Source organism: Carassius gibelio, chromosome B9 (genome assembly GCF_023724105.1).
Source record: "Carassius gibelio isolate Cgi1373 ecotype wild population from Czech Republic chromosome B9, carGib1.2-hapl.c, whole genome shotgun sequence".
Classification (NCBI taxonomy): domain Eukaryota; kingdom Metazoa; phylum Chordata; class Actinopteri; order Cypriniformes; family Cyprinidae; genus Carassius; species Carassius gibelio.
In genome coordinates, this window is record NC_068404.1 from 15,778,840 (window position 1) to 15,794,311 (window position 15,472).

General features: G+C 37.2%; 1 protein-coding gene across 2 annotated transcripts in view; it reads left to right on the forward strand.

The window, feature by feature from the left end:
- LOC127964566 (tomoregulin-2-like) overlaps positions 1–15,472 on the forward strand; it is a 54,777-nt gene that overhangs the window by 17,891 nt on the left and 21,414 nt on the right. For both annotated transcript variants that reach the window (XM_052564792.1, XM_052564791.1), the window contains exons 3-4: positions 7,578–7,707; positions 13,212–13,238. In XM_052564792.1, the coding sequence (XP_052420752.1) occupies positions 7,578–7,707; positions 13,212–13,238 (157 nt within the window). The remainder of the gene's footprint in view (positions 1–7,577; positions 7,708–13,211; positions 13,239–15,472) is intronic.

Consider the following 15,472-nt stretch of genomic DNA (forward strand, 5'->3'; position numbering starts at 1 on the left):
TTTGGACTCTAGGCCTGGGTTGGCAACATCAACCGTCTTCAGATTGATCAGCCAGGATGTTTTTTTAAGTTTTAAGATGATGCTGCTTTTTGTCTCTATAATGAATAATGCGATGTGCCATCCACCACCTTGCTCTTGAAATATGCATTGACATTGGCCAACATATAATCCATATTGATCACTTCCATTGTAACCAGAATGTGTGTGTGTGTGTGTGTGTGTGTGCGTGTGTGTGTGTGTGTGTGTGTGAATTCTAATCCACAAGTGCTGCTGACCTCATCTTTTACTGAATTCAAAATATTATTTTAAATTCATCATTTCGGGCAGCTGTCTCAAACCTAACCCCATGATGCATTTCTCCAGTCTATCAACTGAAGCAAGCAATATTTTGCAATGATGAGATCACAAATCGCATGTGAATGAACTCGCACCCTTGTGTCCTTGTGCGAGACTGTCCCATTCACATTTCTCCACTGGTTTAAGGTCAACTCATCCCTTTGGTACAGAACTAACGATCTGACAGAAAGGCCCAGTTTTCCGTCGTCATTCCCTGGAGCTTTTACTCTGTCACATACGCTGTGCCAGACATCCATCACTCCGCAGGGCCAGCTGACAGGGCCACTCAAAGACGCTATCTCTGTCTTTTGTCACGAACCACAGGTGTTCCAAGTGCCTGGAACATTAAGTCTTTTTAGTGGAAGTGCCACTCGTGACATATGAGATTTTTCGATTTCAAGTTATGGGCAGCTTTGTGTTTTCCAAGGAAACGGTGGTTGGAGTACCAAGGATGTCACTGGAATTCGAACAGAGGATGTCCTGACTTGTTTCTCCACTCCTCGGGGCTTCGTCTCCATCTTTGACAGGTTTGTTCTCCTGATAAGGATCAGCTGATGTTACTGATACGCAGCCGATAGGCTTTACGTTATCTTAATGGAAGAGAAAAAACAGGCCGGCAGACTTCTTGTCTGTGACTGTCTCTGTACATGTCAGATTGAGCTGTGCGTGCGTGTGCACGCGAAGTCTGTTTGCAGTCACAGCCACTCACTCACCGTGCACTCTGAGCATCGTTCTGGCCTCTCATGTTTCTCGAGTCGTGCTGTTTCAGCCCTCATAATGTGCCCAAGGGTGAAAAGAAATGCTACATAATGCCTAATGAATCAAATGGGTTATATCATGTTCCACGATGCATAATTAACTCGCTATGCCTGTTTCATCTCAAGCTGTTGTGTACCCACTGGGAAGTAGACAAGTACACACATTTGCTTTTCTTATTCCATCGGCTCAAGACTCCTTTAGCACTTCTCAGTATGCTGGACCATATGGGAGTTTTGCATCTGCACTCAAGATACTCCGCTGTTTTAAATAAGACACTTAGATTTCACACTTCCTAGTAGATATCCTTACATTTGGAGTTTCACTCCCTCACGGTGTACGATAAACACAAATGATAATTTCACTTTAGTACAAGGTTTGGTCTGGCCATACACACCAGCTGTGCTTTCTCCTGTTTGCTCTTAAGGGAGATGTTGCTATACAGTTCTCACACAGTACAAGGTAGGAGACTTACTGTACACATGATTACTATTAAGAGAAAATCCAACCATATGTCAAAGCCCATTATCTGTCAAACATATTTTATTGGTTTGTAATACTTCCGCTTTTGAGAAAAATTACTTCATTCAGACACTCTTAAAAAAGATTTTAGTCAAATTAATCCAAATTTAGTTCACAAATACCTTATTTATGCAGCAATTTAGTGTATGATTTACATTAAAACGATTTCAATCCAAAATTGCTAGTAAATTGTGCAAATAATTGAATTTAAAGTGAATTTTGAAGAAGCGAGACTTAAGTAGTATTTACTCTAGAACATAACTACTTAATCTTTGCTTTATTTAAAAATTTCAAAAAATGTAATTTTAATAATTCAAATATGTTTTTTACATCAAAAATAGCCATTGAAGCTAGTATCACATTGAAAAAAGAAAAAGACTGTCGCATTTATAATTTCAAATTCCAAACAGCAATTCAACAGCAATTTTCATTTTTACTAATATTTTAAACTAACTAAGTCCTCCAGAAGTAGCTAAATACAGGACCTGAATACAGCACAAGGTGATATTTAGGTGGTGCAGGATACAAGTCTCTAGAGTGGTGTTTTCTTATTGGAGTGTGTTGTCTTATTGTCAAAAACTGAACTGTAAACTCTTTAAGAAAGTCTAATAATTATATTGCATATAAGACTCTTTCATGGTTTAAGTCTTATAAGCTAATATAGTTTGCTTTGGATTATTGTATCTAACCCTTGTTGTAACCCTTTTGTTCTTAATTTGTTATTGTATTTTCTTGTTCTTTTATTGCATAAAAAAAACAGGTCAGCAAGTGTTTTGGTCGTTTTCAGTGCTGTTAGCTCTTCCTCTTACAGAACACAGTACGCAGTCAGTCTTATCACCGCACCGATCGCTTCTGCTGCTCACTGTGTCTGACTTTAATTGCCTGTCTTGGTTCAGTCTAGCCCTACTGCTTGAGAAGTTTCTTTGTGTAGGCTATGGCAGTACAAGCAGTGCCTAGCAGAGATAGATTGACTTGTCAGAACGAGAACGGCTGGTTTGTGCCTTTGAATAGATGAATAGATCAGCTAATAGATGGACTGACTGATTCGGGAATGAATGGCTGGATCATGAAAAAAAACTGACGGATGGGTAAAAAACAAGGAATTAATGGACTGCCACGTGCTTGTTCTAATACTCACTCTAATAATACTGCAACACTTTCCCGTTGGCTTCCTGCCTGTGATTAAGTGTGACTAGACATGGTGTGAACCAAATGTTAAAATGTGGTAACACAGGTGTCTCTGAGTGATGTTTGCAAGAACTTTTTCGATGTTGTGAGGATAAAGAGGCTTTAAAATAGCTAAGTAAAAGATAATGAGGGAAATTGGAACTAAAGCAAGACTTCACTGTTAGTCGGAACACAGCCCCACAGCAGCCCCTGCAGGACGAAACAAGAATTGCAGCAGCTCAGATAGCGTTGAAAGTCCCAAAACGCGATGAATTAGAATGATGGGGTTTAGTTCCTCTCAGCTGCAGAGGCTAAGACTATATAAAGGCTAATAAAGCTATGTCTAGAATCTATAAAGATTTTCTACAAAATAACCTGATTACTCGTATACATATGGCTTTGAAGCACTGTTAACTTTTGGTTCTAGAGCCAACAGGCACAGGGAGTAAAATAAGGTTAGTAGACGGATCATTTGTCAGTAAATTAATGAGTCAAATCATGACCCCCAGTATATCACCTGTAGGAGTGGAAGCACCGCCTTTCAGTTAAGAGAGCCAATCACCTGTTTGTTTAGACTAGAGCCATGTATGCACATTAGCTGGAACTGATTATAAGTATTTTTGTGTGATTTGAGTTTAAGAGGCACACTTTATATACTGTATTATTATTGTCATTTTCTATTGCTGATTTAAAATACGATATCGTAACAAACATGACAAACATTTTTCTCACACTTGCAACGCTACAGCACACTCTAAGAAAAAAAGATACAAAAGCTGTCACTTAGGTGATACCTTTTCAAAAAGTGCACTTTTGTACCTTTTAGGTACTAATATGTACCTTTAAGCTACCAATATGGACTCCTTAGGTACAAAGTTGTGTCTTTTCAAAAGGTACCACACCAGTGACAATTTTTGTACTTTTTTTTCTGAGAGTGTACAGTATAAGATAAATAATAAGAGTACAACAATAGATAAAAGAAGTATAAATCCAGATCAACAGAAACAAAATGGATTAATCCTTAAGAACAAGTTTAAAAAGATGACTTTTTAATAATTTCCTACATTTTGACAATAAGATTTCAGACCACTCTCTTATAGAATTCGATACCCAGACAGCAAGCAGTTTCGGCCCAGGCCAGATGTGGGCCAGATCTGGGCCAACACTATGTTGCTGTCTGGCTACTGGCCTGTACTGGCCTGTTTTCTACATAGAGAATACCTAAAAATGTGTTTGTGAAATGCCCGCTGAGTGAACTGACTCGACTTAAAGGTACTTAAGAGCCATAATGTGTAGTGTGCCATTTTGTGTACTGGGTTGAAAAAATTTTTTCGACCTCCGCCCTGAGTGTTTGTGTGTCTGGCCTCTGTTGGAAGGCTCATTGTATTAGATTGCTTTCGAACACATGCTGTCCAGCCTTATGGCCGTCTCTTACAAGTTTCTTTATCTCTCCTCCCTGTGCCTGTCTCTGTGTCATTGTCTCTCCTGTCTTCCTTTGCCCCATCACATTGTCTTATTGTGTCTTGATTTGTTATGATATTACTTTAGTTGAGAATTTGGTGTACTCTTCACCTTGTATGAGCAGTCATGGCCATGTTTTACTTGAGTGTATGGTGTCAGGAAATAGTTTCACCCAAAATGTTTCACCCAAAAATGAACATTTGCTGAAAATGTACTCACTCTCAGGCTATCCAAGATGTAGTTTGGGTAATTCAGTTGCCTGTGAACAGGAAAAAGGGGCTTGTTTAATGCTTTTTTATCACGGCTAACTGTGAAAAGATCAAACTTTTTCTGCAGTGGAATAGATATGTGTAACATATATTAGCATGCTTTTCAGCTTTTCAAGGTTTTTTTAATTTATCATAATACCACTTCAATCCTACACTTCTGACCTGCAAGTGAAAAGAGTTTTTTTATAGCTAAAGTGTCTTGTCTGCTTTTTTAACTGTTATTACTTGTCATGAATTTATTTCAATTACATTTTCTTCGTAATCACCAGTTATTTTTCTGCAAAGATGAAGTGCTAATGCACTCCTTCCTCTCAAGGGGTAAAGTTAAAAGGACCAAACTGCAGGGGCTCGGGAAAACAGGCATTTCTCGGGGCATGCTGGGGGCTGCCTGGGGCTGGGCAGCCTTTCTTACTATTGCATCATGCCAGGCCAAAAAGATTGACTGAACACTTGAAGCTGTAGAAATGTCAAAAGAATGAAAAGGTTTAAAAACTGTTAATATCCATTTCACTCTCTCCTCCTGTTCTCTTTCTTTCTGTGTTCATTTTGAGATCATCTCCATGCTTAGCTCTTCTGAGATTTCACTCTGTTTTTCTATTCTGGTGACTCGGTTGCGTTTTACTGTCACTCAGTCTTTTCTTTCACTCTCCATCTCAGGTGCGCTGATAGTGGGATATTTTTATCAAAGAAAACTGAAATCGCATTCGACCTTGGTTGAATGAGAGATTTTTGGGGAGGGAAAAAATACAAACCCAATGCTCAAAAGCATTAGCTCACAGACTGTCCCAGTGTTCAAACCTATACCACTTCAGTTAACATTATATAGTAATTAATTACAGTTCTTAAATGTCCTTGAATCCAACAGCACTGTTTGCATCTCTCCTCTTATCTGTGTTTTCTTCTAGACAGACAAGCTGTCAGTCTGTGTATTAGTGGCGGGTATATTTCTCTTTCTGCAGGTTACAACAGCAAGCCAGTAGATTGTGACAGGTCTTTAAACAAGTTATTTAATCATTCATTAGACATTTTGTCTCCATACAAATAGAGCATGCAGAGTAGGAGAAGTATAATGGGTCATCCATTTATTGTCAGTGAACTGTCGCAACACGCCAGTGTTACTGATTATACAAGACAGTATTACTGATTATAATGGCTTCTGTTGGCTTTTGAGTTTGAAGGTGTTTGACGGAACGTGTAGAAAGCCTTTTGCAATCCACTTTGCTGCTTTTCCATTATTTTGCTATGTAAACATGCACTATACACAATGCATTCATTTATCGTTGCATTCATTTTGTGACTTTTGCGGCATCTCATGCATTTCATAGCATTCTGAAAATGCAACATTCAAGTTCAAAGACGCTTCCTGTTTAATATTAAAAAAAATGCATCTACGCACTTTACGTTGTTTTCATTCCAATATCATGCCTCTCTCGTTTTAAATGCAAAAACACATTCTGTAGCCCCTCAAGCTATTACAACGCAATTCAGCAATGGCCATGCCGAATGCAGATACATTGTTACTCAATATTAAGTTACCCTGTATTAACTTGTCTGTTGGAATACATTGGGTATATTACACTCTCAGTCTTGCTTTTGAATGTATGTAATATCATCTTGAAGTTGTACTTACTGCAAACTGGATTTACTCTTTTCTTACCAGACGATCTTATTAATATTTAATTTGTATAGTTTTGTTTTTGTATACAGTATATCACCCTAAAGTTATGTAAAATTATATTTATTAAAAGAAAATCCATTCATGTCTATCTTTTTCCTTTTTGTTGTATTCTATCCTTGCAGTATATTCATCTCCCGTGGACCTAGTTTTTCTTTTTTCTCATATTTCACCCCCCTCTCTCTGGATCTCTTGCCAGTGTTGGCTCAGAGCTCTCTCATCCTGCATAATATTGCTTCTCAGCCGATAAAACAGCAAGTACAAATCCCGCTCCAGAATCGATGGGCACAGTTATTCCTGTGACCCCTGCCAACCAGCTGGCCACCAGCCACACAGTCCCTCAGCCAACATGTGAGCTGACAGACCACTGCAGCCTCCCGGGGGGCTGCTGGACCAGACACTGTGTGTCTCTGTGTGTTCAGGTGCATATGTGTGTGCGCTGTGGTCAGACTCTTCCAAAATACCTGCGTGAGCTTTGGAACGGCTTCATTTTCCACCAGACCACCTAGTGAGTTTAAAATACCTGCTCCTCGTGAACTCGAACTTTAGTTGGTTTTCAAGAGATTGACTGGAATGTTTGAGATGCACTGAAGTAGATCTTTGTCTTTCTCTTTTGAAAAGTTTTATTTTTCATAAATCTGGGGATGCACTCATATTAAAATTATGTGTGAGGCAGATTTTTATTTTTTTTTACATGTCAAGTACAAGTCAAATTTTCTTTTTATATTTCCTTTTTTTTACAAGACATTTTTACTAAACATTGTGATCAAATCTTCAAACCTTTTTCAATTACATTTAAAAAAAGTATGTTAAAGTTATGACTAAAGAACCTGAAACCGACTCGCAACTTGCAAATGTTTCACAGTATTTTGTGATGTAGTCCTTCCTGGCATTTTCTTACACTGTAATCATCATTTTGCGGCTGGTTTGGGAACGTGGGCAGTGCAGTTGGCAGGCTGTATTTCGGCCCTCGGAGCTCACAGTAGCTTTATTCACATTCAGATCAAGCAATTCTTATTCTCTGCTGTGAGCTCATCTAAAACCCCCGAAATAAAACGCTGCTAAAACATCGCAATTAGGCTGTGAGAGATATATAGGTCAGTTTAATGCACATTTCTTATTCTTGCGTAATACGTTACAACATTTTCTTAAAGAAAGACCCCTTTGTTCCCATCTCATGCAATGCTTAGGAGAAAATTTTTTTTTTCCTGAAAACTACTGCAGGAATATTAATATACAGTTTATTTCAAAGTATTTATACATATTTATTGCCCTTATATTTCAATTCTGCAAAAAGCTGCAGTACTATAATGTTAATATTGGTCCCATGTTTTCCACGTCTCATTTTTCTCAAACTTTCTAATGCCTAAAATCCCTCTTTTTTCTTTCAGTGCAACAATGATTATGTTCCTGTGTGCGGCTCCAACAACGAAAACTATGAAAACGAGTGTTTTCTGCGGAGAGACGCCTGCAAACAGCAGAGCGAGATCCTGGTGGTCTCTGAAGGATCCTGCCCAGCCGGTACGTTCACTCATGTGTTTGCTGTCTCTTGAAGGTTAAACCACAGCCTAATCATTTGCCCATAAAAAGTGAGTGTGAGGTTATCAAATTGAGCAGAACTGTATCAGACAGAGACTCATATCTGTGTTGTGTTAAACATGTTATACTCTACTATACCCATAATACCCTTTACAGGCTTGGACCGTATATTACTGCTTTGTGTAAAGCTCTTGATGTGTTTTAAAACCTGCATTCAGAGCTTTTAAAGGCACAAAGGCTTTTTCACAAGACTGGATTGCTGTTGTTTATGATTTTAGAAAAACATCCCCTTTTTCCTCTAATATAAAAGGAGTAAGCATTGCATGTTTATGGTAAATCAAAGACCAAATGATACGAGCGAAAGTGTGTTTTGTGGTCAGTAAGAAGTGTATTGCAGAGGCTAAAGCAGATGTTTGGTGCTCTGGGAGTTGCTGAGTCAGACTCCATTAAACAGGGCCTAAACTCACTGAAACCTCTAAAAATGATCTCTAGGGAGAGAGAGAGTGTGGGAGGAAGGTATTTGTGCTTATGGAGCATCCAGAGAATGACATGTTCTCCTCACGCCGTGTGTGTATGCAGGTAAAGTCATAATTCAGTCCCAGCAGGATGTTGGTTCTCATCTATGCCTGAATGTGTACGAGCATGTACTTGTCTGTAGGTGTTCTGGGAGGTAAAAGCTAATTTACTGAAACAAGCTGCAGAAAACAAGAAGAGTGTTTGTCTTTGTCTCCATGAAGGTTGAATGGCACCACTGAACCATCTCTCATCATCTCTCTGTTTGGCTCTGTCTGTCTGAATGCTTTCATGTCATCTTTTGCTTTTATTTCTCTTTTTTACGTTCATGCATTGAATGCACGTCAGACCAGTCTGGTTCACGGGTAATACTCTGAAAACAAAAGCTGAAATTATAGTTGTGATCAAGGATGTCTTGTTTACATGCTAAGTGCTTAAAAAAATCACAGTTTTTGAATATCTATCATGGTTTGTTTCCTTCCCAATTAAGTAATCAAATTAGCTACACATATCTAAAATTGCAGTGAAAAGCCCCCAAATGAAAATAATTAAAAGACATTACAATATTGTGACTGTGGATTTGCAAAATAAATAAGTAATTAAATAATTTATATACTACTACTGTTATCTTATTTTCAGTAAGGCTACATTTGTTTGAATTCAGAAATTAATATAGTAGAATTTAATAACAATTTAACACAACTTTTCTATTGGAACATGCTTTAAAATTTGATTTAATCCTGTGATGGCAAAGCTGAATATTCAGCATCAAAAACTCTGGTCTTTGCTGTCACATGATGCTCCATAAATCAGAAACATTTCTTATTATTCATGTTGAATGCATTTGTGCTGCTTAATAATTTTGTGGAAACAGTGATATTTTATAAGGATTCTTTGATGAACAGAAAGTAAAAAAAAGAATATTAATCTTTTCTGTTACTAAATATATACAACAGCCTCACTAATCTTGACTTTAAAGCATGGTGGATCAACTAAAAAAATATAAAGAAATGTCAATATAGTTTTTCATCATATTACAGTAGAGAAATTGTAGTATAACCCATAATTCAAACCTGAAGCCCAACAGACATTATGAACAGATATATTAAATTCCTTACCAATTAGATTATGACTATGTTAAATTCAGATTTAATAGTTCATTTTACCCACATCATTATGCCAAGGATTAAATAATGTGGTTGAACAACAATTGTAATTTACCTGAAAACCCTGCTGAATGCTTAAAGCTCTGTCTAAAATAGCTTTAAGTAAGACCAAAAGAATATATCCACAGCCCAATGAGATTTTCACACTTTCAGCCCTGAGGACTTTGAGGAAAGAGACAGAGAAATGGACTGCCTCACAGTTCTGATGCTTGTACCAGCTCATCTAACTCTTTGACACTGATTTCCTCTCCACTAATTCCCAAGCAAATGATCCAGCAGCTGACAGATGACCTACAGAGATAAGTGAAGTGTATCACACTCTGCTATTTTCTTTATTTCTCCAAGGCTGGTTGCAGCTCCTCAGTCTTTGTTCATACATCAGTATCATAACTGAAAGTGAGCACCTTCATGCATCAGGAAATAGAACATTGATTGTAATAACTGGAGAAGTATTAAAGGCGTCATATCACATCATATTACATTTGTATAGTTTGTCATATTTTAGGTTTTCATAGATGTCCCACTCTTTGTCTGGCTCTCCTTCATAGATATTTCTGAGCCTTCATCTTGATTTTGGAATTAAAAACTCATGTGCCTTTAAGAAACACCTTTGCCATTGAAACATATGTGACAAAGTTTACACTATGAAAACTGATGTTTACAAGTAAGCCTGAAATTTCTTATCGATTACAGTATAATGTGGAGGTGTATGCAGCAAACATTGAAAAGTTTGAGGTCAGAAAGATTTTGTAATGTTTTTTAAATAAGTCTCTAAGGCTGTGTTTTTATGTCCAAACAGTAAACATAAATATCGTGAAATATTATTTCAGTTTACTATAACTGAATTCAATTTTAATATATTTTAAAACATAATTTATTGCTCTGATGGCAAAGCTGATTTTCAGCAATATGTTTAAACATATTTTTGTGTAAGATTGTAAATTTATTTACTCTCTGTACTAAATTATGTTGGACAGTTTAATTTATTAATTTAAGGTTTCAGATTCGGGCCTGTGCTTGTTGCTCTCCATGGTGCTGAATCCCATTCTGCATGTTAAATGATGCTAAATGGATTCAAAAGTGCCATTGCTCTTGTCAATAATGATCTTTCACTTCTAGTCTACACTCAGTATTAAAAGTTATGGTACTGTTTAAAGTCCATGATTTACTGGCATAGTCACTCAATTCAGCTGTAATATCATTCACCAACAGTCACCTCCAATACTGTTTGGTAAAATTGTGTTTTTCCCTTGTCCCACAAAGTAATTTCACCATCCTGCTTCAAACCTATCACAAACTCTATCACACTTGGCTACTGAAATTTGACTGTAGCTTAGTTTCTTGCTGCGCTTCATTGAAACTTTCAGAAAGGTCTTATGTGCCAAATATTAAGAAGTATGGAAGGGGGAGTATATGCTTCTCTCTTTTTTTCTGGCATTGATAAGTGGGCTATTTACCTCACAAACTGTGACAAGTTCACCGCAGTGCTGCTGTAAGATCAGCGTGAATAATGCACTGATTAAGGAGACGGGTCATGCGCTTATATTGAGTTTTCAGTGTGGCACAGGGCAGCTAGCCATTAGCTTAGTGATGCGTAACTGTAGAGTGGAGAAGGCAGTTCATTTTCAACATTGGAAATCGAGGTTAAGATAGCCTTTCTCCATAATCTCACTCCATGTAGTGCTAAAGTAGCTTTCTCCATGCAGGGAGCATGCATCACATTCCACGAAATGACTATTACATTCACAAAACTCTCACATAAACAGCTCAACAGGCCTGTTTTATCATTAAGTACTGATATGTTACCTGACGCACATGTCGGTCAAGCATGCTGTTCTGGAAATAGTTAATTGTGTGTTTGTACAGCGGCCGTGGCATGTTAAATCACAGCTGCGTTTGTCTCTGCTGACAAAGACCATCTGCCTCTGAGCCTCAAGCTCAAGTTCACTCATCCCATTGCATCGTGGGAGCCCAGATAAAAAAAAGTGCAAAGTCACCTGATAACATATTCTTCCTGATAAATGACAAAGGCAGAGGAGATGCATAACCTGCTGATACCTCTGAATGAGGAACAAAGGTCTCTTACACTTAATAAGACTCCTGTCATTGTTTCGTGCCAGCAAACTCAGCAGAGTCCAGTCTCACAGGAAGAAGTGTGCCGAGAAACAGATTGTTCGTCTCGCTTTACTTTTTCAGCCGTACTGTGAAATAGACTTTTTGATGTACTTTGGAACTTCATGAATTTTTGAGGCAGTGGAGGGTTTTCCACTTTTTTGACCCAGTGCTTAAGGACAGGTTCATTGGTTCTGTTTAGTTTTTGCCTTTTAAGGTCTTCAGTTTTTATAAGGAATGTTGAATTGAATACAAGGATGGATCGTTAGACGGATGTTTGTTGAATGTAGACTATTAATCTGTTTAACCCTATAAAGTTGTATATATCATATTTAACATGTAGCTTACTGATGACTCTACATTATTATGTTCTGTCATTGAATTTTTCTAGGGAAAACCAATTCAGTTCCAATAATGTTCTTTCTACCAGATTTTTGCTCGTGATAATAAATCTACACATTTTTTGTCTGGCTGTTATTTATGTCGGGCTTTATAGAGTTAATTTTATACTCATTTTATACACATATGCAGGTGAAAGCATATCAAATAAACAGGTAGAAATTATTTTGACAGGTTTAGACATATTCTTTGCATTAAAGCCATAGCTGAGCTTTTCTTGTCCAGATGGCCAGAGAGCATCGCTCAGATGGTCAAAGACAGATTGTGTGCGGCATGCCTCTGAATAAAGAATGTAACTGTCAGGCAATTAGAAAAACTGACAGCAAATAAACCAGTCTGAACTTCTGTGTGTGAGTGTGGACACCTGGCGTTTTAGCTTCTTGAGATGAAAATGTATGTAAACTATACAGATTAATTTAGGAATCTTAAAATCTAAAAAAATAAAAATAGCTTTCTATGAAATTGCTTTGTATCTAACACATAGAGCCACACATGTAAATTAGAGTGTGTATTTGTTTAAAGATTCATATTATGCATAGTTATATCTTGCTATGCTTTCCTCATTTTCACTTGAGTGTCTTTTTATACCATCATATCCAGTGCATCATTTACATTATGATACTTGACTATACTTGACTTTAAAGTCATGTTTAAACAAATATTGTGGCAGTAAAACCATAAAGCCCTGGACTTTTCTGTTGTTATGTGCAAAGGGTGTGCAGAAGGGTTATAGTTTCTTTGGTTTAAGTTGAAACACCGATTCTAAATCAGACTGTTATGAATCAGAGTATGTGTGCATTTATAATATCTGCCTCTTGCATCATTCGTGCAGCCCACTTATGCCTACATGAGTCAAATGGGTCACATATTCACCTTTGATCCTCCCACAGTTCAAGTACATAGGACCACGTTTGTAATGCATACTGGGAAAAGTGTGCAGAGACTCCAGAGACACAGATGAGCAATAATGTACATGGTTTATACATCCATCCATTTTCTAAATCGCTTGTCCTATACTGTAGGTTGCTGGAGCCCATTCCAGCATCTCTAGACATAGACAGAAAAACATATTGGATGTATGGCCAGTTCCTTATTTGTACATTCTAAAAAATTTTATTCAGTTTATTTACTTTTTTATTATTGTCTGGGAAGTTGACAAATAAACAACATGGACATGAACTTTAGATGCGGTAAACCTGTGTGAATTGTTTGACCCATATTGGATTGACTAAAATGACAGAAATGAAACTTCGAAGAAAGACATGGATGTAAAGTTTTGTTTTTTGTTTTTTACAGATGCTGGTTCAGGATCGGGAGATGAAGGTAAGGCAGACCAACTCAGAATATTCAATTTTGACACCTGAATTTGTGTGCATACTGCTCATTAAATCACTGTGCACTTGTTTACACTTCCCCACCGATGATGCTCATAAACACACACTCACTTCCTCTCAGCCTGTCAGCAGTCATCTGCTCTCCTCCACAAGCCGCCCACTGAAACTGAGATTCAATTACACCCACTCACGTATTGTTCAGAGAAACAGAATTATTACACTCTTCCCCCCAAAGTGCAATGTCTGACTGACAGTAGAACAGTCTGCGGCTTGAGCCGTATATTTGCACCTCTTAAAATGTGTCACTCTTCTTTGATTTTAATCTCTCGCTCTTCCAGTCAACCCTTTTATTCTTCTCTCTCAACCAAACAGGCCACATCCGCTAATTGAGTACTGTAACATCCCCCTGCACGCTTATTGTGGTCTTGTTTTGCTAGCCATTTCCTGTTTGCTAGATATGGGCTCTGCTTTTTGCAAATAGCAGCAGCTTGGTTGGTATATGTGTCATTGGCACATGGCTATCTTTCCCTGAGGAGGTTTGGGAAATTTATACTTCACATACTTTTCACAGAGAAATTGAATCCCAACCATATAAGAATGTCTGCAATTGGGGTATATAATTTATTTCACAGATATATTATTATTATTATTATTATTTAACTTCCAGTAAATACAGCAACTAAAGTTACATTTCTTGTCATGCTGCCTTTTGGTTTTACATAAAGATAATATGAATATTGTAATATTGTAAAATATTATTACAGTTTAATAAAGTATCAATCAGTCTCTTTAAAAATACACTACTGACACCGAACTTTGTTTTTTAAATGCAAGTCATATAAACACGTCATGTGTTAATAATTGTACCTTAAAATCACAAACATTGTTTAGAACAAAGATTTTTTTTAATGAAAAATAGTAGTACGTATGTATGTTTGAGGCTGTAAGTTAACCGTAAAAATACTATACATACAAATTTGAATAATAAATGTCTCTCTTCAGGTTGTATACAGTGCTTTAATAGTGGGTAGAATTTTGTTATGCAATTTTCCAACTATATACAATAATACTTACTTTGGCTTCAGTATAGTAACAATATAAAAGATAATTACTTTGCAAGCAACATGTTGTCTTTATAATGTTGCACTTAACATTTTACAGCAGTAGATTTCTAAACCAGGGCTTTTCAAAAGTTTAAAAAACTACTCCTGCCAAATAGTGCTTGTGAAGGACTTAACTGATCATGAACTTCTCATTTAACAAGTATGTCAATTAAGAATATCGAGATGTTTTGTTAGGAAAATGGTTTTGTGTTGGTTGATGAAAGCAAATGGCTCTCTGCAGACTAGAACAATAGAGATAGAGAGAGTGGAGAAGACAAGATGATGAGGGGAGAAGAGAAAATATGTATAGAGAGACAAAAGAAGAGTGATAAGAGACTGGAGAACGTGCACATCGATAAAATGAGTGGAGAAAGGAAAGGAGAGGGAAAGAGAAATGGAAGGCAGATAAAGAGAACGATAAGTAAAGAGGAGGAAGAGAAAGATGAGGGCGATAAAGGCTGGGTGAGGGAAGGGAGAAATGATTGCAGTTTATAGATGGAACGGAACAGAAAGAGAGTGAGAAAGAAGGGCATTTAGGTAAGCACAGCACTATCGCTGTGATAAAAATCAAATGTATTTCAATGGCTGCAGATAAATTATATGGGTTGCCTCCTGGGCATGCAGGCTGCTGGACACTTACAGCAAAGCACCAAGAGAAGCCGCCCTGAGGGCCGTGTGACATCATCTGTATGAGAGGCTACATGCAGAATAACACACTTTAGACTAAAACAATATAGAGAAACCAGTGATTATGATGGCTGATGCTAAGAGATTTGGCTTTTTCTGATTATCAGATATTTCACAGCAGCTGACATTACTTCTAATTCTAATCAAGTTTAGTTACCAAGTTATCTTGTATAATGATTCCCATCAACAGTGCATAACATTGGATTTTAATGACTCTGTTTAGTACTGTATGGATGTATCTTCAAACACACGTCAAACACTAATAAACTATGCATTACAGTATAGTCAAAAATATCTTGATGTAAAAAAGGCAAATATAATTGATACACAGAATAGTCATTAATAGACTTTAAAGGGATAGTTCAACCAAAAATTAAAATTCTTTCATTAATTACTAGCCCTCATGTCGTTCCAAACCTGTAAGACATTTGTT